The sequence below is a fragment of the Vombatus ursinus genome, unplaced genomic scaffold, assembly GCF_900497805.2.
Source record: "Vombatus ursinus unplaced genomic scaffold, bare-nosed wombat genome assembly UNPS02014809.1, whole genome shotgun sequence".
Lineage (NCBI taxonomy): Eukaryota > Metazoa > Chordata > Mammalia > Diprotodontia > Vombatidae > Vombatus > Vombatus ursinus.
Window position 1 is genome coordinate 3,053,593 of NW_020954587.1, and position 25,099 is coordinate 3,078,691.

Genomic DNA, 25,099 nt, shown 5'->3' on the forward strand with positions numbered 1-25,099 from the left:
TTGGAAAACAACGCCTTTCCTATAAACACAGATTAGGAGAAAACAGTTACAGAACTAATTTTTACTGAGTTGTTTTGTGTAAAATTTTAAAGACCAAAAAGAAAAACCTATAATTTAAAGACCAAAAAGACAGACCTATAATTTTGTTCTAGTTGAAAGCATAACTTCAGCTTAAATCACATGGACATTTAAAATTAGGATACATATATATACACACGCATGCATATATGCACACATATATGTGTACACATACTTATGTGTGTGTATCCATACACACATGACCATTTCTCTCCATTTCCACTCTTGGGTACCTTGTATAATAGCATGATAGTTTATTTTTAATCATACTATGATCATCCGGAAAGCACAAGTACAGGTTAAGGCAGACAATCTTTATTATCTTTTAGCTACAGAAACAGTATCAAGCAAATTCTTGAAAACATGATTTTCACAAGGCATGTGTTTCTGTGATTATTTTTTAAGAAACTGAGATTCAATAACATCACTCAATTACACTAGTACTTTGATCACTCTAGTACAATCTTCAAATACAAGAAAAACAGCATCAAAGTAATAGTTATGAGATAACTTTTGATGTACCAACAGTGGTGCACTACTGCATTTAAACTGAACTTATCTTTTTCTAATTTTCATCTTAAGTTCTTAAACTGTCCTTGTTATATAGCTAAAATACAAACATGCAAATATCACCTTATGCCCCATTAATATTTACTATATTATCACTCAGCCTTTTTTCAAAAATTCAATGTATTAGTTTCACTCTATAGGTTTAATCGGTCTTAAAAGACTATTTGCATTTATAACCTTATTTTCTTGCTTAGACAGCAGATTGACTTTGCATTTGGTAGCCCAGCTGTGTGTATACTAATTTAAAGTCTTTATTTCTCAATATAATTTTTCTACATTTCACAAGCCCTGAGTAATAACCTGCTAATGAATGTACACTTTACATTTATAACTTACTCTATATATTTTAAACATCATATAGGTGGATTTACAAATGCCAGTTAATAATCAGAATAATAAATACAACTTAGTAGTTACAAAACTAGGAAAATTAACTGTGCATATTTATCCTTTTTTTAAATATTTCTCTAAGTCATGTCTACAATGGTAAATAAAATCTACTTATAGTAAGAACTTGATTTAGCAAACTTCTGCATGGCTTCTGCTCATTTTGCTTTTCTCTTAAAACTAATTAAGTACCACTGTGTTATATGCTCTAAATTGCAGAGCAAATGCTTTTATTCCCATGTCCACAACCCAAATTATAAATGCTATAGTTTCCAAACCAGGAGGAAGGCACCAGCAATGCGGCAACTAAACAGAATGTAGTACATAGCGGGTGATCAACAAATATTTGTTGAACATAGAATGAATGATTTGAAAGACAATTATTATTGAATCAGTATATCTGTTATTATTCTACGGTGAACTTTATTGAGCTAGAAAAATCAATCCACCAATACTGTTCAATTGTTAACTTGGAATTTTGAAACAAAAGGCAATAAATCATTAAATAACTACTTTTTAAAAGTTAATTCTAGTTACTATACAACAGTACTCGTTAAAAAAGAAAAATATATAATACTTAAGAGTATCTTGCATGTATAACCAAATGAGGCACTGATAATTATTGAACTAAGAACTTGGGTTAATTTATACAAACTTATGCAGGTAGAATTCTATTTTTCCAACTCAAGAGAACTTTATTATCTCAAACTTAATTCCTCCATCTCCCTGGATATACAGTGTTAATGGAAGGCTGGTGCAAATATAAATACAATATTTAGACATTTTGATGTCTTATTTTTCTGGGTTTGATATTTTTCTAACTATGCAAATATTTAAAGTATGCTTTGAGCTCTAAGATTAGTTAGTTACAATGGTCAATTTTTACTCTTCTGAAGTCAATTGCACACTTTCAATTCTAGTGCAAAAATAAGATAATTAAATAATACTATGAATAGTTTTATTCAAGAACATTTTGATAATATCTTATGTTAAAGGCGCGGTATAATATTTCCATTTAGTTACAGGATAATAGCAATGGCAAAAACATTGACGATACAGTTCATAGTTTGATTCTCCCATCTTACGGTACAGGTTCCTGAAAAGACAAAATAAAATAAAATAAAATAAAATAAAACACCAGAAAACACCAAAGTAACCAGGAAATAGTTTTTAATATTTGAATAATTTCAATAACTTAAAAAAACCCTTTAGGCATTCGAAACTCCACAGCTACAAGGGATTAACAGAGACCCGGATATTGGTGGTATTCATGCATAAGAACAGCCCTTTATACCAAGTTACACAAACTCTGTTGACACAGCAGGCTCACTAAGCTGGTTGACTGATTTATACCTATTGAAAAGTAGGTAGCTGTGGTAGAATTGCTAGATGCCCAGATTCAGAGCCATAGAACTTGAGTTCAAATCCTAGTAGCTCAACTTCTTAACCTTAATCTATCTGGTTATGTTTATTTATTAAACAAGGAGGGTTGGGTTATGATCTCTAAGGTCTCCTCCAACTTTAAAATCCTATGACCTATTAAGAAATACAGGTATATAACTGAACTCTCCATACATTTTGGATCTGTTTTCAGAAAACTTTTCTACCAGTCCTTTTCCTAATTCCAGCCATTTACTCCTGCCCTTGGTATAACCTGGTCTTTAACAAGACTTGGCCCAGGCATGAGTTAATGGCACCATCCAAAACTCTGTGTCAGCAAAACCTTGGTCTACCCACATCAGATTGCAGCATTATGTATTTTCCAATAGACTATAATATCAAAGCCACTGGACATTGCTAAGTAGAGAGCATGAGACCTCCAGTCCCAATTGCAACCATTGTTGAATTGTTATACAGGCTCGGATGGTCACTGCCAAGTGAGAAGGGCAATAGATACAACTGTTTTAAACCCCAAATGATTTTGTGATTAAATGAAGAATTCTTTAATTTTCTGATTTAGATCATATTATGCCACCAAATGTACTACCCATATGAATTTCTGGATGAGAAGATGATGCTAGAAAAAGTTACTCCACTAAATGACTAGATTTCATCTTTAAAAAAAAAAATTTAAAATTTATTCTGTTAAATATTTCCAAATCACACATAAAAATTTTTCAAATTCATTTTTAAAAATTTTACGTTCCAAATTCTCTCCCTGTTTATCCTACCTCCACATCTTGAGAAGGCAAGCAATATACCGATTTACATATGAAGTCACGCAAAATATTTTCATATTAGCAATGTTGCAAAAGAAAACACACACAATAGATAATTAAAGAAAGTGAAAAGGGTATGCTTCAATTTGCACTCAGAGCTCATCAGTTCTCTCTCTGGAGGTAGATGGCATTTTTCATCATAAATCATTTGGAATTGTCTTGGATCATTTTATTGATCAGAACAGCTAAGTCTTTCACAGTCAACTACTGTTACAATATTGCTGTAAAATGTTCTCCTCATTCTGCTCACTACATTTTGCATCAGTTCATGTAAGACTTCCCAGGTTTTTCTGAAATCATTCCCTTAGTAATCTCTTAAAGCATAATAGTATTCTATCACAATCATATACCATAACTTGTTCAGCTATTCCTCAACTGATGGGCATTAACTTAATGTCCAATTCTTTGCCACCACAAAAAGAGCTGCTATAAATATTTTTGTACAAATAGGTCCTTTTCCTTTTTCTTTGATCTTTTCTAGGATACAGATCTAGTAGTGGTACTGTTAGGTCAAAGAATATGCAGTGTGATACTTCTTTGGGAATAGTTCCAAATTGTTCTCCAGAATGGCCGGACCAGTTCACAAATACTGCCAATAGTGCATTAGTGTTCCTATTTTTCCACATCCCCTCTAGCATTTGGCATTTTCCTTTTCTGTCATGTTAGCTAACCTGATAGGTATGAGGTGGTATCTCAGAGTTGTTTTCATTTGTATTTCTCTAACTAATAGTGATTTGCAGCATTTTTTCATGTGATTATTGATAGTTTTGATTTCTTCTTCTGAAAATTGCCTGTTCATATCCTTTTGAGGGAACTGAGGGGACTGGAGCAGCAAGTGGTCATGGGAATGGAGTGAACCACACTGACTCCATCTTGTGACTCAATTCTGAAGCTAGCTCAGTTCCCTTTCTATTCAATTATGGGTCTAGTTCAATTTCTGTCTTGTGAGAAAATGTTATTCAATTACGGGAATTATGAAAAAATTTTATCACATTATTTGAACCTAGCCCTGTGTGGCTGGAAAGCTGGACCACCCCTACCTGCTGCTTACAGACTCTTAACTAAGGACCTAGGTCAGGGATGAGGAACCTGTGGCCTCAAGGCCACATGTGGCACTCTAGGTCCTCAAGTGCAGCCCTTTGACTGAATCCATACTTCTTTGTTCTGTGAAGTTTGGATTCAGTCAAAAGGCCACACTTACAGGGTCACATGTGACCTTGAGGCCTAAGGTTCCCCACCCCTGACCTAGGTTAAGCTGACCAGAAACTCGGTCAGATTAAAACACTGATGCAAGGAGTTTTCTCACAATTGTACATCTCAAGCAACCCTTATCTGAAAACTAACTGTATACTGATCGATCAGTTGTTTCCATGTTCCTTTGATTATTTACAGACACTCAGGAAGAATGGAATATTTCTTTTTCTCACTTCAGGGAACTGCACCTATTCACTGCCCCCCCCTGCCCCCACAATGAGTAAAATCCCTATGCTTTCCTCCAATTAAAAATCAGATGACATCATGTTGTATCGTTCCCTTTTAATTAAATGGTCCTATTTGATTATTTTAATGTATAAAAGTCAGTCTCCCCCTATATTTAGGGTCTAGCCTAAACTGAGGAAGGGGACTGATCCTGATTTGTTAGGCAATTGGCATGCATTGCTTATTAATAAACCAAAATACTTGGAAGCTTGAACCTTTGTCTCTTCAATCAATTCATCTTTCACCCACCACACTCTGACCATTCAGCAACTGGGGAATGGCTTTTATTTTTATAAATCTGGCTCAGTTCCCTATATATTTGAGATTGAGGCCTTTATCAGAGAAACTTGTTACAAAAAGTTTCCCCCAACTTCTTACTTTCCTTCTACTTTTGGCTGCATTAGTTTTGTCTGTGTAAATTTTTTTTAATTTCATGTAATTAAAATTATCCATTTCACTTTATGTGATGCTCTCCAGCTCTTATTTCGTGATAAACTCTTCCCTCATCCACAGATCTGGCAGGTAAATTTTTCCATCTCCCCTAATTTATTTATGATATCACCTGGATTTTGTCTTTGAAATTCAGAAGGTCTTTGGAGAACTAATTTCTGCAGAGACTGGCAAGAAATAGATATGGGCTATTTTGACAAAGGCAAGGCTTAGTCATCAAGTAAACTACAATGTTTTCTCAACAGTGAGTCAGGGCATAATGTGGAAACATCCCATTCTAAGAAATCAGTTTGTTGAGGGGCTTACATCAATTCCATTAGGTTTTTTTTTCTGGATCCCCACCAAATCTGGAGCTCTGGAATGGTGCCACATCCTGAAGAATTCCTTGACTGTGAGTTCCTTCTCCCAAGCTGTATTATTTAGCTTGTTGAGAAATTAGAGAAGAAAGTACAAGGGCAAACTCTTGGTACAGTAAAGCTCAACTCAATGACTCAGTCCCTTAAAGTATTCTCAGCCTTAACACACCTCCAAATCCTTGGATGTATATCACTGAAAGACCTAGTACTCTTTGTGGAAAAGAACAGATTTGATTAAAGATGAAAACACGAGAGGGAAATCAACCACATCCCTGACAAGTTTGATAAAGCAGAGTCTCTGTGTTGGGTAAGCTCTGGATTTTCCCTGATAGGCCCCATAACTCTGCACCTCCAGATGGTGAGACACCCTCTCTCCTCTGTGACCACTTGAGCTCAGCAGTTTTGAGCTGTCATACAGCCGCTGATACGTATCCACACTAAGTCTGGCACCAGTAAGCAGCTGATGCACTTTCAGCCTCCATGAGACAGGAAAGATTCAATCTCAAAAAACAACAAACTATTTGGAGTCCAATCTATTTGACCTGTACCAAATGGACTAGGAAGCCAAGAAGGATTTTGCAGTACTGGCCACTGGTCAGATGTGCCATGTAAGGGGGGGTAGCTAGCTAATTAGGAAGGGAAGACCATTTCTTATCTGTCCTTCCTCTCTTATATTTCATACTGGCTATTCATCTTGTTTCGTTAATGGTGAGTAAGTTCACTAATTGTTAGACTTTGCAGATAAAAGCTTGGTAGACTCATGGACTCTAGCAATTTTTTGGCAGTTAGGAAGCATAGGAGAAAGCAGTTCAATCCCATAGTATTTTTTTTACTACTGACAGCCGCCTCTTCCACCTGGGTTTAGTCTCTAAGGGGTTATATTTATTATATACCAGGAAATATATTATTATATTTTAATCTGGTTCAGGCTGCACTGGTAAGTGTAGCTCACCATTTTCCCCTGGATCTCGGTGGTACTAGGTGTGCAATGGTTGACGCAGCATAACCACCTGAAAAGAACAATGGAAAACTTTCAACACGCACTACTGTGTTTAGGACTGTGAGGGTACACAGAAGCCAGTTGCTATCATCAAGGATCAATTCAATCAGCATCTCCTAGCCACTACTAAGATTCTGCTGACATATTTGGGGACCAAGAATTAGAAATTTTGCATCCAAAATGAACCTATGACTGTGTAACAACTGGATATAGCATAGGTAAATTAACTGATTCATATACATACTTGGAGCCTTAAGGAATTCACAGCCACAAATTCACATCACTCATAGGGGGACTGGTATTATTTGTGAAAAGGACAGTGGCCAGCTAAGACTGTATTGTGATAACAAGATCCTTAACACATTTACAATCTAGAACCAGTACCTTTCCGCTGAGTCATACGATCACAAATTTCAAGCTGGAGGGGAATTAGTAGTCAACTGCTCCAGCATTGCCAAACTCAAATAGAAATGGGAATCCCTGCCAGCAGCACAGATTTAGAAAACCACATATTAACATTATCTATGTTTCATTTTGTTAAGGTTTTCCCAATTACATTTTAATCTGCTTTGGCTGCACTCAGAAAGGTAAATGTGTTTGATACCTCTTATCTACTCCAACCCACATGAAGAAACTGAGGCCCACAGAAGTTAAGTGACTGACCCAAAGACACACAGAAAGTAAGGAGCAGAGGCAGATTCCAGATATTACAGATCAGCTGAGATAAGCTTCAGTTTTCAAAATACTGGATATGGGGTAGTGCCTGATATGCATTCCCTAAGGGGATGAATGAAAAATATTTTAAACATGGCTCAAACAACATGAGTATCTTTTGATGCTGTTCAGACTCGAGAACACACTGCCTCCCCTCAGTGTGTCATGAACGTCATCCTTCAAGATTTTCTAGAGCAAAAAGTGATGCTACAAATCAGTGACATTCTAATCTATTAAATAAAATCACATTCACTTCCATCTAGGAGGCACAAGCTGAGTTGATACAAGTCTGAAAGCATGACTTTTAAACAAAGTTGGAGGAAACAGCTCTTCAGGCATAATTGTGAGCCACAAAGGCATCATCACATGAGTTCCTGGGGTCTACCAAGTACTATCACCATTTCTATCACAATTTTCATAGCTAACTGTCCCTCCTGCTAACCTTCTGAAAGCTCCCAAGAATTTTTCAGTGGCCAAGTCTGAGAGAACAATACAGCATTTCATCAGGCCTTTCACTGGATCAAAGATTAATAACTAGAAAGGATACTGAGGGCATCTGCTCGAATTCCCTCATTTTACACAGGCAGAAACCAAGTCCCAAAGAGGATGACAAGACTAAAGTTACAGAGGCATTGAGCAGCAGAACTAAGATTTAAAACTCAGGTCCTGTGACTTCAAACCCAGCACTTGTTCTGCTGCCACTGACAATGTAGCTACTGAGGCCATACTCTCTCGGAATAAACCACAATCCACCAAGAGTTTCCCCCAAGGCTATGGACCAAGATGTAAAATCTACATGTACTCAAACACTTGCAAACACTCCATTCCCATAATCCAGGAAGGCACTTTCAGAACGGGGATACTCTCTGAGGCAGTGATCCTGGTATAGCAGTAAGTAGTTAACAGGGGCAGGGATGGCATGAGGCAGAGTCTCAGCTCTGTCCCTATCAATCCTCAGCAGCATCTGCTCAAAGTCAGATAACGAGAGTCTCACCACATACAAAATAATTCTGCACTATGACCCCTTTAGAATCTTACCACTTTTATATAACATGATAGAAATAGAAAGGAAATGCACTAAGTCATAAAAATGGTTTATCTGGTTTTGTATGGATTGTACTTTGATAGAATATCTTTAAAAGCTCTTACCATCAGATGTGGTATCCCAAAAACATGAACTGGCTGTGTGTAAACCAGATCCACTCTTCTGCATTACTGCACAAGTAACTAAAAGATAAAAACACAAGATGAGTGAGCTCAAAAACAAAGAGAAGATGTATATATGAAATCAAAAGTAAAGAAGATTAAAAAAATAAGATACATGAAGTTTTCATACCTTTAACAAAGTAATGTTTGATTTCATAGGTATGAAATCTATAAAAATAATGAATAACATAACAAATAACGAGTGGATGGAGAAAATAACAAAACATTAGTTTACTTCAATATTCTAATATTTCAAAAATCTTTGATTTCTTTGGTATGAATACTCCAACCACCAAAGATATTCTTCAAGAATTGCTGTGGCCAACGAATGTATCACTGCTTGGCCAACCTAGTAACGAACCTCTCCACACTAGCAAGGCTGGATCTTAGATAACATACAGCTCATTACTAGGCCCAAACTCAAAGCCTTTCTATCCCAATATAAGTTGTTGGTATTATTCTTTACTGACATAGCCTTGAGAATGCAGGGTCATTTCTACGTATTGTGAGAGTAACAGTGCTGAGGACAGCAGTGCTGTTAGAGGCAACATTAATACAGGGAAAGTACATGGCTACTCAAAAGACTAAATTAATTTCATGTGTAGTGAGAGACTGAATTTTTTTGCAGAGCCTACAAGAGCAACTGTTAAAATTCCCATGCCATTTGTTGATTAACTCATTAATTCATTTATTCAACAAATATTTGCTGCGTGGCTATTAAGTTCACTGCACTTTGGGGGACAGAAATGTAAATGAAGGTTAAGTTCCCACCTCAAAGGGTTTACAATGTAGCAGAGACAGTAAGAGTACCATAATGTGATTCAGAATGTGTTAAGAGTTAAAAGAGAGTTGTAACTAAATTGCTCTAATGGTTCAGGTGAAGGAGCTATCATATCTGATTAAGAGGGATTAGGGAAGGATACATGGGAAAGTATGGTTCATGAAAAAGAGACCAGACTTGTAGCTTACACCGAAGGCTGGTACTTTGAAAACCAGCAGTAGAAACAAGCAGGCTTCACAAGTGAAATTCAACTATGGACCATATCTTTGCCACCTAATGGTTAAGCGAAAGATTGGAGAATATAAGGCCTCCCCCAAAAAGGAATCTGATATGGTAGAACAAAATGTCATGTTTCACAACAAGGAGTCTCCCATCGGAATCATTTAAGATTCCTTGGACAGCAGAAAGAACTCTGTTCAATAATGAACATCAGACAAGACATGAAACAGGAAGACTGTATACTCATCAAAGGTATTCACCACTGTCATGGAAGAGATCCAGGCTAGTGTGCAGTTTGAAAAGGGGTTCCCTGTGGGTGATGAGGTCCTTCAGATGCTTCTGTTTGTGGATGATGTTGTGATGATGACGTTAAGATGGAGAACACTACACAACCTTTTCACTCCCAGGAGCTTCCACAGAGGGGAGACCAAGTGGATGCAGACTGTCTAGTGCCCAAAATTCAATATGCTTTTGGGTGGTTGATCCACAGAGCTTGTCCACCAGTATGTTTATCTGGGACAGAGAGTAAAGATGGACGAGTTGGGCCCAGAGTTAAACAGGAGAAAGAAAGTGATATGGCTTGCTTTTGGGAAACTGAAAAACTCCCAAGCTCCCCATAAAAGCGAAAGTTATCTTTTCAAAAGTAATATTTTACGGTGGCAGTGAAACATGGTGCACCACAGCCTCCAAAGAACTAACGATGAGTATCACAGAGAGGGCAATGCAGCACATAACCAATGAGGAACTCCAAGAACAACAGTAAAGGATTTCATCAAAGAACTGTATGACAGGAAGAGAAGACGGACAGATCACACATCAAGTATGAAAGATGACAGCTCAGATTACTTCACTGGCACCCTCATAATGTCAAGAGAAAGTGAGGAAAGCCTCCGATACGTTGGATGTAGTTAAATTTTGTAAATACAGATTACAGTAGAACAGGAAGGGCAGGCATCAGTCAACTATAATCTGCATTGTTGGAGGGAACTCCCGAATCAGAAAGATCACAGACCCATTCAAGTACTTGAGAGGGAAGGCTATAAATTTTGTAAAAAGTCATGAGTATCAGAAATAGTAAAATAGTGAATACAGACCCCACTACTTACCTATATATTTATACGTCTTCCCTAATTTTACCAAATGTGTTAAGGATTGTTCCACTATAGCTGCAGTCCATTGGTTGACGTTATTCTGATTATAATCCACACCGCCCAATATAGCATCTATACACTAAGAGCACAGGAGAACAAAGATTAAATATTGACGACTCAGGCAACTTATGGTAGAAATAGCAAAAGCTTAGCTGAAACAAATACTTTTCTAAACAAACTAAACATATACACATAGGTTTTACATATATACATAGGTAGGTATAAGAGTGGATAGTGCTGGACTTGGAGTCCAATCCTGCGTCAGACACTTACTACCATGTGGCGTTGGGCTTTCTAAGCCTTAGTTCCTCTGTTTGGAAAATGTGGATACAATAGTACCTATCTCACAGGTTGTTATGATCAAATGAAATGATAGATGCAAGCATTCTGCAAACATTGAAGCAATATATTTATATAAATGTTAGCTAAAATTGTTATTATTACACATACATGTAGGTGATTATATACATCTAATCCATGGTCAAAAAACATTTAATTAAGTGGCAGATATGAACCCAGGGCTTCTGACTCCCAGTTCATCGACTGTTTTTCTATACAACAGGAATTCTTAACTTTTTTTTTGTGTCATGATAGTCTAGTGCAGGGGTCAGCAAAATTTAGCTCACAGGCCAAATGCGGCTCAGTGCCTGCTTTTGTCTGGCCCAGGGGTGGGGAACCTGGGGCCTTGAGGCTATATTTGGCCTTCAGGTCCTTGGGTGCGACCTTCTAACTGAGTCCAAGTTTTACAGAACAAATCCTTTTATTAAGAATTCTGTTCGGTGAAGTCTGGATTCAGTCAAAGGGCTGTACTTGAGGACTTAGAGGGCCACAAGTGGCCTTAAGGTCACAGGTTCCCCACCCCTGGTATGGCCCAAGAGCTAAAAATGGTTTTTAAAATGCAGAAACCATTCTTAGCTTGTGGACTGTATGAAAAATGGTGGTGGTGGTGGTGGTGGTCCTAGTCTAATGAAGTCTATGGACCCTTTTCAGAATGGTTCTAAAATAAAACACATAGAATTACAAAGAAAGTCAATTATATCAAAATACAGCCGTCAAAATATAAAAAACAAACAAACAACAATTTTACAAGCCCAGGTCAAAAACTCCTGTTTCCATGGCATGACTAATTTTGCAAAGTACCTAAAAGATCATAAGTTTCTCTAATAATTTCTGAAAAATTTGTTACAAATGCAATGTTTCCTACTGAGCCTTTATAAAAAGTCTTTAAGATCCATTTTACCTAAAAAAGATAATGTCTGTTTAAGAAAATAAGAATATGCCTCCCTAGACTGAGGAAACACTTAAAACACCCAAGGCAAGTGACAATACTCAACCAATATGCAAATTACGCATGTGCAAATTAAAGCTTCCCATGGTGCTTTAGGGAATTTATATAAAAAATGATGATGTCTTAAAACTGATGCTCTCCCCACTACTAAAAATTAAATCATGACCCTTGAAAATTCCAGTTGGTACAATGCATTGAACAAAATGCATATAACATACCTCTTTCACAATGTTGTGTGCTTCATCAGCATTGAAGCCAATCTAAAAAAAAAAACAATAAAATGATAAAGTGTTTTTGATATAGAATTGTTTTTATTTATAGAATCATAGCTATGTAGGCTGAGACGTAGATCTCAGAAATCATTTATTCCAACCCTCTCATTTTACAGATAAGGAAACCGGGACAAAATGATTTGCTCAAAGTCATTCAGGTAAGAGCCAGAAGTAATATTTGAACCCAGGTCCTCTGACTCAAGTCAATGCATTAGGCATTCCTAAAAAGTTGTATATAAATTAAACTTTTAAAAACAGAATTGTATCTTAAATACCCTGGATTACTCACACTGACTTCCTTCAAAGCTCTGCTCAAATGCCACTTTAAAATAAGGCCTCTCCTGGTACCTTCACCCCTCTTTGCCCTGGGTGTTAGTGTTCCCTACTCCCAAAATTATATGTAGCCAAGATCAGAAGGAAAGCAGAAAACTGGGGGAAAAATTTATAGACAGTTTCTCAGATAAAGATCTCATAACTCAAATATATAAAGAGCTTTGTCAAATCTATAAGAATATGAGTCATTCCCCAATTGATAAATGGTCAAAAGATACGAACAATTTTCTGATAAAGAAATCAAAACAATTTATAGTCATATGAAAAAATGCTCTAAATCATTATTAATTAGAGAAATATAAATTAAAACAATCTTGAGCTATCATTTTACCTCTATCAGATTGGCTAAAACAATAGAAGGGGAAAGTGACAAATGTTGGAGGGGATGTGGAAAAATTGGGACACTAATTTACTCTTGCTGGAACTGTGAACTGGCCCAACCATTTTAGATAGTAATTTGGAATTATGCTCAAAGAGTTATAAAATTGCCTATACCATTTGACCCAGCAATACCACTATCAGGTCTGTTTTCCAATATGAATATGGAAAAAAGAAAAGAAGTTATATGTTCTAAAATATGTAATGCAGCTTTCTTCATGGTGGCAAAGAACTAGAAAATGCAAGGATGCCCAACAGTTAGGAAATGGCTAAGTAAATTGTGGTATTTGATCATGATGGAATACTACTGTGCTATAAGAAATGATGAATTAGATGATTTTAGCAAAACAGGGAAAAAACTGTACAAAATAATGAAGAGCAAAACAAGCAGAACCAAGAAAATATTGCATACAGTAATAGTTATATTTAAGAACTTTCAGTGACCAAGTAATTTTGACTATTATAAATACCCAAACTATCTAAAAAGGACCTATGAAGGAAGATGCTCTCTGCATTCAGAGAAAGAACTAATAAACAGAAGTATGCATAGTATGGATTTACATACATGTATATATACATATGTGTACACATGCATAGACACACACATTTGTGTCTAATGGTAGGCATCTCTAGGGTAGGGGACAGGAGAGGGAGGGAAAAAAAGAAAATTACACGATAACTGTATTATATATTTAAAAGGAAAAGCAAGTTTTACATAGTATTTGCAGTTCTGTGTGCAAAAATAAAAATTTAAAAGGTTTCTTTAAAAAAAAAAAGGCCTTTCTTGATAACACCCCAATGTTCCCTATTCCCAAAATTATGTTGTATTTGTACTTATGTATATGTTATTGCCCTTGATACAGTGTAATCTCTTTGGGGTGCGGATTATTTCAGTTTTAATTTTCGTATCCTCAGCACAGTGCCCAGCACACATTAAGTAATGAAATGTGACTGATTAAAGGAACTTCTTGTGGTAAATGCTTTTGTCAAGCAAAAAAAAAAAAAAATCATTTTAAAATACAAAAAAAACACTTCATTTTATTTGTTTAATAAGTTCAAATTCTTATGTATTGTATTTTCTCAAAGCATGGCAAATCTCAAAAAAGAAATGAAAGAACTTTACAGTTTAGGTGTATCACATTTTAGACCACAGATGTATTCTAGACAAATATTATGGTGAATTGTTTTGGACAGTAAATAATCCTGAAGTTCTACAGTAGACATAGTCAACTGATAGCAACAGTCAACATCATGCATGCCAGAATTATGTATTGTATGACGTGGGAATCTGGAGGTCGAGTACTTGCCCAAGGTACAGAGCAGAGTCAATGCCCATTATTGGGGAAATACTGGTCCTTCTCACAGACACAAAACAAGTTTATGACCCCAGGTCAAGATCCCCTGTTCTATGGCATGACTAATTTGGGGGAATCTCAACTCCCCGAGATAATTATAAGTTTCTCATGTCCATGCAGAAGTGGACAAAATGGAAAAATAATAATACTGTCTCCAAATATCTGATGTCAAAAACATCCAGATCTTTCTTTAATCAGACAGACACACAGACACACAGACACACAGACACACACATAAACACACACACTCAGGTCTTTAAGCTTTTAGATAATTCAAGCATGAATTGACTATAATTTAGAACTGGTCAAAGGTTCACTTGAGACCTCTAATATTTGAAAGGTAGAGCAGAATCTTAAAGGAGTCCCAGAAAGATAAACTTTTAAAGATAAATTTTAAAGATAACTTCTAAAGATAAATTTTTGAAAATTTTAAATTAAACTGAATACAATTATTTTTCTTACCTTCTCCTCATTGGTGGAAAAACAAGAAAAACAAATATTCATAGTCAAGCAAAATTAATTCCTGAATTGGTCTTGTGCAAAAAATATATGTCTCAATCTACATTGTGAGCCCATCATTTCTCTGTCAGCAAGTGGGTAACATGTGACTGGTCATTGCACTTCCTGGAGTTTCTAAGCCTTTCAAAGTTCTTTTTCTTTATAATGTTATTGCTACAACAAAAATTCTCATCCTGGTTCCACTCAATTCACTCTTCATTAGCTGATCCAAGTCTTTCCAGGTTTCCCTGAAACCATGCCCTTCAACATTCCTTAGAGTACAATAAGATTCCATTAGATTCATACGCCATAATTTGTTCAGCCATTCCTCAATTGGTAGGCATCCCCTTAGTTTCCAGTTCTTTGTCACCACAAAAAAATCTACTATAAATATTTTTGTAAATAAATGAGAGTCCTTTTGAGAAATGATTATCTTCAGAATTTTTTAGCATGGTAAGCTTTTAAAGTCAGATATCTTTTTTCCCTTGATGTGTATGTGTGTGTGTGTGTGTGCACACACATTATGTGTGAATGTGTGTGTGTAAAAGCATGGAGGTGAGAGTGGTGATTCTAAAATAATCTGAGGAGATAGTAATAATCTAGGTCTCTGGAAATTATTCAAGCAGCAGCAGATAGTGACTATCTCATGTGACAGAAAAAGAACACAAGATATTTAACATAATTTGCCAATATCTGGAAATAAACCACTAAAAATGCAAAATACATGTGGAGGGCATTTTTTTCTCCTTTAGAAATGAATAACTGCCTATAAGAGACAAATGATCGAAGAATATAAACAAAAAGGTCTCGAATGAAAAAATCCAAGCTATCAACAGCTCTGTGAAGCTATGCTCCAAATTGTTAATAGTTAGAGAAATACAAAGTAAAACAACTCTGAAATTCCACATTATATCCATCATATTGGCAAATATGGTAGAAAAGAAAAGTGACAATTTTTGGAGAGGCTATTGGAAAACAAGCACACAAATCCAGTATTGGTGGATCTGTGAATTGGTCTAGCAATTCTATAAAGTAATTTGGAACTATGAACCCAAATTCACCAAACTGCAAAAACTAACAATACTATTCCTCCCTCTGTATCCCAGAGATTAAGGAAAGAGGAAAAGGAGTCATATGTACAAATATTTATGGCAGTTCTTTTTGTAGTGACAAAGAACTGGAAACTAAGGGGGTATCCATCGATTGGGGAAATAGCTACACAAATTACAGGGTATGAATGTACTGATAATGCACTCTTAACATGATACATTCATGTTATAAAAAGTGATTTAGGTCATGGTTTCAGAGAAACCTGGGTAGACTTGGATAAACTGATGGAGAGTAAAGTGAGCAGTATCAGAACAAACCATTTACACAATAACAATAACACAAAGAAAAAGAAGTTTAGATGACTTGACTGACAATGACCAACCTAGTTGCAGAGAAATAATGATGAAGCATGCCACTCACTGCCTGACAGAGACTCAAGGTACAGATGGACTTAAGAAAAAGATTTAGCTTTTTTTTTTTTTTTTTTTGGACACAGCCAATCTGCCTGACTATGCACTGTTAAGGGCTTTGTTTTTCTTTTATTATTTCAAGTGGGTGGGTTAGGAGAGTGAGGGGGATAGGATAACCCCCAAAAAAAGGAAAAGAAAGAAAAGTGAGTAATTGAAGTATCTTTTAAAAAAGAAAAATGAAGAGTGAACAGAAAGCCAAAAAGAAGCACAGACAAGCAAGATTAGCTATGAAAGCTACAGTTTGAATTATTATATACTTAAAAAGAAAAGCAAGCTGTATATTACAATATATATCTGCAGTTTCACGGACAATCCTCTTTTTCTGTTCTACTATCTAGAAATGTCCATTTTATTTGGTTTTGTTTAAACTCAAAATCAAAATAATTATTTTTTTAAAATTAACTAATGCAAAATGAGCAGGACCAGATGAATGATCTACAGTAACAACAACATAAAGAAAAAACAACTTGGAAAGACTCTTGGAACTCTCACAACTCCTGATCAATGGGTGACGGATCCAAGATTAAGAATAAAGCATACAGTTTTAGATATGACAAATGTGTAGATTTAAGCCTGTTTGTATGTTACTAAGATTGTATTCTGCCATTTTTTTATTAGCGATGTAGTAGCTAGTTTATGTGGTACATAATTCAGGTAGAGACCTGAATTTAAATTCGACCTCAGACACTTACTAAGTGTGTGACCCTGGACAAGTCACTTATCTCTGTTTGCTTCCACTTCCTTGTCTGTAAAATAAGCTGGAGAAGGAAATGGCAAACTACTTCAGTATCTTTGCCAAGAAAACTCCAAAAGGGGTCACCAAGAGTCAGATGCAACTGAAAAATGACTGAATAACAAGAAGGAACTAGTGAAAATGTTGCCAAAAAGAAAAGAAGAAAAAAAGACACTGTAGCATCTTTTAAAATGTACAGAAGAGAAATAAAGAAAGTTCAGAGAGAAAAACAGATAAGCAGTCAGTCAGTCAACAAGCATTTAATAAGCACTTCCTATGAGTCAAGCAAACTGGCCTACAGAGAAACTTCAGGTAGGGAAACCAATAAGAAGGTATAATACTAGCTTTAAGATGAACATATTTAATTTATTATATACTTTGTAGAAAAGCAATCTATAATTAATAGATTTGTGGCTTCACATATAATCCTCTGTGTGGAAATATTCTTTCTCAGTCTCTGCTTCTATCTCTCATGTTTATTAAATTAGCAATAAGTTTATTTTTTTTAAAGAAATGAACTGCAGAAAACTATAATGTATAATCTATGGTAATAAATGGGAAATGCTTCCTTCATTGATTCACTGCATACTCTTAATGTGATACAGGGAATATATTCTGAAAAACCTAACTGGAAATTACCTTCAACAACAAAATTCTACAGCTGACTAAATGTAAGAATATAGTATTCCACAAAACAAAGGATGCTTTTCTCAAACTAAAATTTTGATTTAGTTTGAAGTAATCAATTTGATCAACTTTGATCAATTCTCTTTCAAAGCAGCAGTCAAATAGAAAGATATTTATTAAGTATCTTATATGCCCATCAGTAAACAAGCTCAGGGAGAATTAAAAAAAATCAAACCTGTATGTAATTAATCAATCAACAAGCATTTATTAAGCATTTACTGTGTACCTGGTACTGCACCAGGCACTAGGGTTACAACCAAAAGAAAAAGAATAGCCTCTTGCCCTTAAGAAGCTTACATTCTATCAGTAAGGAGCTTATTATTATGATCATGTTGAAAGACAAGACTCACATAAATGACTTATTAAACAATTAGGAGAATACATATCTGCCCCTATCTGGCTATATAACCTTGAAAAAAATCGATTATTCAGTTCAGTTCTCTGGATTTTACTTGCCTTAACTATAAAATAAGGGTATTGAGCTACATGATCTTTAATGTCCCTTCCAACTCCAATAGTTTATGAAATATTTAAAGCCTCAAGGCCACAGGTTCTCCACCCCTGTAAAAACTGTCTGGCACAGACTAAAGAAGTCCATTGGCAAGTAATCAGGGCTTAGGCACAGTCAGCACAGGCAGGAGCATCTGCAGGATATTATTACCTATAAGTATTCCCTTTTCAATTTCCACTCTTCATACCCTGGGCATCTTTCATGACAGTGGGATAGAGCCCCTAACCAGAAGAGACCATCGAAGCTACCTGGTGAGATCAAGGTGGGCTAAGGAGAGCTCTATGGAAGAAGGCCTTTGAGGAAGGGCAGTATAGAGGTCATCATAACTGGCATTCATCTACACTGCACTTCCAAGTTTGCCTCGTACCCTGTGAGACAAGTACTATTACTATTCCTATTTACAGATTGGGAAACTGAGATTCAGAGGGGTTATTTGATCTGCCAGTGGTTAGAGGTTTGAATCTAGACCTTTCTGACTCCCAGTACAGCACTCTATCCACCAAAATGTTATGTGGGAGAGGAGGAATCTTTGAGCACTGCTATAGAGAAGAAAAACAAGGATAAAAAGAGGAGTTCAAAAAGAATTATAATGGTCTGTGGGTCAGTCAGGACACCAGGAATGACTCGAGCAAAGGGCTCTTGTTTAGGGGTAGTGGGAAATAAAACTAGATAGGTAAGGTGAGAAGAACTACATTATATGAGTCTAGAATGCCAGGCTAAGAAATGTATACTTGATACAATAAGGAGCTATTATACTACTTTTAAGATGACACCTCTTTGAATTCCTTACAATCCAATAAACATACTAGGAAAAGTTCCAGTACATGTGAAAGAGATGGATGTGTCAATAACAGGAAAGAGACAACAAGGGGAGATGGAAAAAATGTTAAAAACTTTCAGGCTGCAGCTACAGTAACAAAACACCCCTGATTTGAGAGACTGAGCAGAGGAATGAGGGAAAGGGCACAGCTTGGTCTGGCCAATATTCTATAAAGAACTTTACTTCAAACTAATTTGTCAAATATAATTATCCAGTAGGGTCCCACTAGTCCCCATAAGGAATAAAAGAAATGTGAAAGAGTATGAGAGCTTATATTCCTCAAGTACAGACAGACCTCTTTGGAACAGTTTTCTTCAAGTATCTTAAGCTTTCACGTGAAAAGGGGCTACATATGTTCTGCTTGGCTCTAGGGGGCAGAACAAGGAGTCACTGGTAAAAAGTTGCAGAAAGTCTAAATCTGACTTAGATTTGACTTAAGGGAAAACCCCCTAATGATTAGGCCTGTGCCAGAGTAGAACAGGTTATCTTAAAAGTCATGGATGTCCACTCCCCGAAGTTGTCAGTGATACTGTAGAAGAATTAGGTATAAGTTAGGTATAAGTTGTACTATTACATAATAACTAACAGTGATATGGAAATTGAAGGCTTGCTAACTACCCCAATGAGAATGGTATTGTAAGTATTATTTTAGGATCAGCAAGGTTAACTGGCTTTCCCAAGGCCACATAAATGGTATTCAAACCCAGATTTTCTTTCTTGTCTCTAAGCCCAGTACTCTTTCCCCCACAACACAGTGTCTCACCAGATAGCTTCAATGGTCTCTTTTGGTTAGGGGTTCTACACCACTGTCATTAAAGATGCCCAGGGCATGAAGGCTGGAAATTGAAAAGGGAATACTTATAGGTAATAATATCCTGCAGATGCTCCTGCCTGTGTTGACTGCGCCTAAGCCCTGAAAAACTGCAGAGCTTCCTACATGAGACTGAAAAACACTCAAACAAGCATGGTCTAAGTATCCACAGGAAAAACTAAGTAAATAAAGAATGATGTTGTAGGACTCTGCCTAATCAAGACACACTTAGATCAATATACCTGCAAACACTTTTTTTTAAAAAAAACATCAAGTCTTTAATAAATTGAGAGATATTAATTACTCATGATACGGCTATAATAATAGGCCAAAATTATTACACACAAACTAAATTAATTTAAAGATGAAAATATTTGATCTTAGTTTTAAAAAGACAAGTTGATCAATAGAACAGATTAGGTAAACAAGACCCAAAAGAAATTAAACAGAGTAGCACTGTGTTGATAAATCCAAAAATACCAACTTCTGCCTTTCCTATATGACAAAAACTGCTGGAAAAATTGGAAAGGACTGGCAGAAATTAGGTTGACATGTTAGTCACGTACCACAATAAACTCCAAATAGATGCATGACTTAAATATAAAAGATCATATCTAAGAAGAACTTCAAGGACAAAGGAAGGAGATATCTTTCACAATAATGTAGGGGAGGAATTTTCTATCAAACAGGAAATAAGAATAATCATAAGAGAAAATGGACAATCCTGATTTTGCATAATTTAAAAGCTTCTGCACAAATCATCAGATAAGCAAAGAGTACAAAAGAAGAAAATAGCAGTTATGGCTGGAGGTTATTTGTAGACTGCTGGAGATGTGAATCTCTACAGCCACTTTGGAAAACTATTTGGAATTATACCACCTCCCCCATAATCATAAAGCTCTACCCATGCTTTGATCCAATATTACTTCTGTTAGGCACGTTGCCCAAGAAGCTCAAGAACAGAGGGAAAGGACCCATATGTAAAAGAAGATTAATACTGTACTTTTTGTTGTAGTAAATGGAAACAAAATAGATCCCCATCAATTGGGAAACAAATTGTATATGAAAATAATGTAATTTTACTGCATCATTGAAAGATAAATATGATGGCTTCAGAGAAATATGGGAAGAGCTGTATTTACTGATGCAAAGTGAAATGCAGACACTGGAAAACAATTCGTAATCATAAAATAATTTAATAAATACTGAAGAAAAAAACTACCTTGAAAGACCTTAGAATTCTAAACAAAATACCAACCAATCATAATTTCAAAAGACTGATGATGAAGCATAGCTCTCACCTCTTGGCAGAAAGGCAATGGACTAGAGGTACAAAATGAAACATCAATTCTCAGGAAAGGCCATTATGTTGATTTATTTTGCTGGACTATTCACATGTTACAAGGGACAGCTATTACTGGAGCCTGCTGGGCAAAGATGGATTAATGGGCAGTGACAGACATTGGTGAAGTGCTTTTAATGACCCCCAAGCTTCTTCCTAAAACAAAGGCCCATTTTTAAACATCAAAATTCTGCTGGTTATGGAAAATTAGTCTCTGAAAAATTAAATGTGTGGGTCACCAAAAAGGTAATAGAGAGTGAATAGTGGGTATAACTGAGTACATTCATTACCACTCAAGAGTTTCGAAGAGAAGTGTCATAAAGGATTATCATCAATACGTATGAAAAGGAGATGGGTCAAACAATGTAGTCATAATGAGGGATAATTAATGGAATGGCCAAGCACTCTGTTGGAATCCTTTGATTGTCCAGAGATGAAAAGGAAGGCCCTCAGCACACTGGGTGGGAGAAGAAAAGTGACGATTCATACAGTATAAGAAGACATGGGGCAGCTAGGTGGTCCAGTGGATAGAGCACTGGCCTTGGAGTCAGGAAGCTGTGTGACTCTGGGCAAGTCACTTAACCCCAACTGCCTTGCCAAAAAAAAAAAAAAAAAAGACTGACAAATACTTGATGACTCTAGGTTATCACTGAATCATGGGTTTTTTGCAAATGTTAATGATTTGGTAGATTACCCAGTCCAAAATATGTGAAATTGTTTCTATGTCAATAGATCAAGTATTTAAATTGCTTCTAGTTCTGCTAGTTAAATAATTGTTCAGAAGTGCACAATTAACTTAATACTTTGTTAGTTCAGAAGAAGCAAGTGAACAAATACTGAAGCTGTATGTCTTGAACACCTTTTTGAAGTTATGTGTGGATTAAAGGGTTGAGCTCACCAACAAAAGTAGGTGGAATGAAACAACTCTAAACCCTTGTCAAGTGAGTTTAGAAGAACCTGATATTTCTATTTAGGGTCCTCTGTTTCAGCTCTTGAAGCTGTTATTACACTAGCTTCATTCTAAAAGTAGCCTGTTGTGGGTCAATCTTGTCCCACTCTTGGGGTTTTCTTAGCAAAGACACTGGAGTGATTTGCCATTTCCTTCTCCAGCTCATTTTATAAGGAAACTGAGGCAAAAAGGATGAAGTGACCTGCCCAGCGTAACTTGGCTGTTAAGTATCTGAAGCTACATTCGAACTCAGGTCTTCCACTATCCACTTTGCTACCAAGCTGCCCCAAAAAGTGGCCTAAGTTAAAATAAATGCCATTTTAAACCTCAGTGATAAAAGCCTCTAATATCCATGCTTTGTGGTACAAGCATGCAACAAATCAAAATTCAAATGTCCAGGAAACATCACTCATTTGAAAAAAAAAAAAAAAACAACACTCCAAACTTAGAAATGGTAATCAGGACCTATTCCAGGGCTTTTTTTTTTTCCGATTATCTAAAAGTGAAATCTGTAAATGATTAGGCATAATTACCCAGAAAAAGATCTTTTTTTAAAGACATTGCTTTTTGAGATTTACCACCTGGATCTTTACCATTGGCCTCACATGCTTACTATTTACCACCTAGGAAGCCCGGGCTGCTCCAGCACGTGTGCGAGGGCAGGTGGGAGCGCAGCTGTCTCCACGCCCACCGTCCGGAGGTCAAACCGCATCGCGACCCGCCGGGGGGGAGGGGTCACAGCATCCCGCCTGGGGCCGTCCGGACCCCGACACCTCTTACGCGCCTGCGTCAACTCTGCTCTTCGGAGGGGTAGGGGGGGCAGGTCTGGGTGCCGGGGTGCTCGGGGAGACCGGGCAACGACCACGCCCTGCCGCAGGGGAAAAGGGAGCCGGGCGACCGGAAGAAAGGCCGCCCCCCTCCCCCCGCCTGAGGGTCCAGCGGTACTCGCGCCCCTCGAGCGCCCCTCCCCCGCAAGGCACACAGACCCCCGCGGGGCGCGCGCCCCCAGCCCCGCCCAGCCCTTCACGGCTCAGTCCAGTCCAGCTCCCGGACCCCCTCGGAACACGCAATGGGGCCAGTCCAGAGAGCGGACTGGAATCGGGTGGTGAAGGGGAGGAAGATCACGCGGCGCCCCCCGGGGACAGCAGTGGAGGGGAGCAAAGACCCCGGAGTGGGGAGGGGCGGTACCTCTTCGTGGTGGGGCTGATACTCCTCCATGGCGGCGGTTGCTCTTCCTGAGGGCGGGACCTTAGGGGGCGGGGCTTCCTTCCGAGTTGCTCATTGGCCTCTGGGATAGGCCCCGCCTTTTTCTCCCTCCCGCACTCCCTTCACCTCCTCCCGCCCTTCCACCAGCCCCAGCCCCGCCCCGAGTCTGTACCTCTCCCTGGTTTGGAGTGGCTCCCGTTTGGTGGCGTGGGAACTTGGGAGTCCTAAAGGGTTAAAACAGGGAGGAATAGTCGTATTGACATATTGACATAGTCAAGTCAAGAATCATTTATTAAGTGCCTACTGTGTGCCAGACACTGTTCCAAGTGATGGGGTTACGAAAAAAAGGCAAATGCAATCCCTGCTCTTCAGAAGCTTACAAGCTAGTGTAGGAGAGAACATCAAGCAGTCAACAAACATTCATTAAAAACCTACTATGTGCTGTTCCAAGTGCTGGGGATACTAGAAAAAGAAAAGAAAAAAAAAGTAGAAAGCAGTCCTGCCCTGGAAAAGCTTCTAATCTAACGGAGGTGACAACCTGTAAACAACTATGTACAAAGAAAATATTTACAGTCTAAATGGGAGATTATCTCAGAGGAAAGGCACTATTTTCTTTATGGGACTAGTAAAAGCTCAGAGAAAGTGGGATTTTAGCTGACACTTGAAGGAAGCTGGAGAGGCTAGGAGGCCGAGAGGAGAGACAGAATGTCAGACATTGGGGACAACTAATGAAAATGCCCATCCAACTCCATCATTTTACAGATGGCGAAACTGAAGTTCAGAAAGACAGTTTCTCCCTTAGAGATGTCCTTTTAAGAGGAGCTTTTGCATTTCCGTAGTTCACACTCAGTGTCAATGCAGAGATGACGCTAGAAATCACTGTGGAAGGAGCTCTGTAAACACCAACTACTAAGGTACTACCAACATTAGGCAGGTAAGCCTATAAACCCTGAGAGTAGCAGCTCTTTCCCATCTCCCCATCCTCCACAAAGGTCCTACTGCTAGCCCATTACTCCAAGCCTGGGATTCTACCCATCTTAGACCTCACAACTGATCATACAGCTGTTAAAATCCTATCTACTGAAGACCTAGAAAAGAAACCTCTAGCCACCAAAGTCCTTTGTCAAATGGCTCAACTTCTGATATAATTTTATCAGTGGAAATACCATTAAAGAAAATGCATTACCATCTATTTTGCACTGCTGTGAGGCCCATATTCACTTTCTATCTGACTTGAAACTCACCTGTAAGAAAATGAGCTTCTTGAAAACAGGGATTGTTTTACTTTTTTCTCCAGCTCTTATCATAGTGCTTTCCATATATGTTATGTAATTAAGTAATAGTGTATGTAATTATGTAATAAAATGCCTTTTATTTCATTTATTCGTTCATTCATTCATTTATTCATCCTCCTTGGTACCAGGAGCCGATCTGGAAGAAATGTAGACTTTGGAATAAGGGGAAGGAGAGATGCTGTAAAGACCATATTTCATAATGCAAACTAAAACATTCATGGAGAATTTTAATAAGCTAATCAATCAATGAAATGTAAATGGATAATACCAGAACTATTCTTGTTTCTCTTCGGACAGAGTTAAAGAGCAGGAAAGCCCTGCATCTTAAGGAAAAAAAAAAAGTGAAGCCCCGACCTGGGCAATGTTGAAAACAAATGTTGATGATTTCTAAATGTTATCAGTAATGGATCATTTTTTTTTTACTTTCAATGTTATATGACCATAAAACATAATATAAGAAGAGGTACTTTTCTATTATGCAGTATATGTGT

At 37.3% G+C, this 25,099-nt stretch overlaps 1 protein-coding gene across 2 annotated transcripts; it reads right to left on the reverse strand.

Annotated features, from left to right (window-relative positions):
• Positions 1-371: 371 nt before the first annotated feature.
• On the reverse strand, positions 372-23,364 carry DYNLT3 (dynein light chain Tctex-type 3). 2 transcript variants are annotated; one of them, XM_027875422.1, is made up of 6 exons: positions 23,296-23,364; positions 12,117-12,158; positions 10,566-10,689; positions 8,403-8,480; positions 6,492-6,549; positions 372-2,131 (listed from the first exon to the last, which is right to left on the reverse strand). In XM_027875422.1, exons 1-6 carry the CDS (start codon positions 23,323-23,325, stop codon positions 2,020-2,022), a joined length of 444 nt encoding a protein of 147 aa, XP_027731223.1. In that variant the 5' UTR covers positions 23,326-23,364; the 3' UTR covers positions 372-2,019. The 2 variants fall into 2 exon arrangements, with proteins under 2 accessions (XP_027731223.1, XP_027731224.1); XM_027875423.1 differs by lacking the exon at positions 6,492-6,549.
• Positions 23,365-25,099: the final 1,735 nt, after the last annotated feature.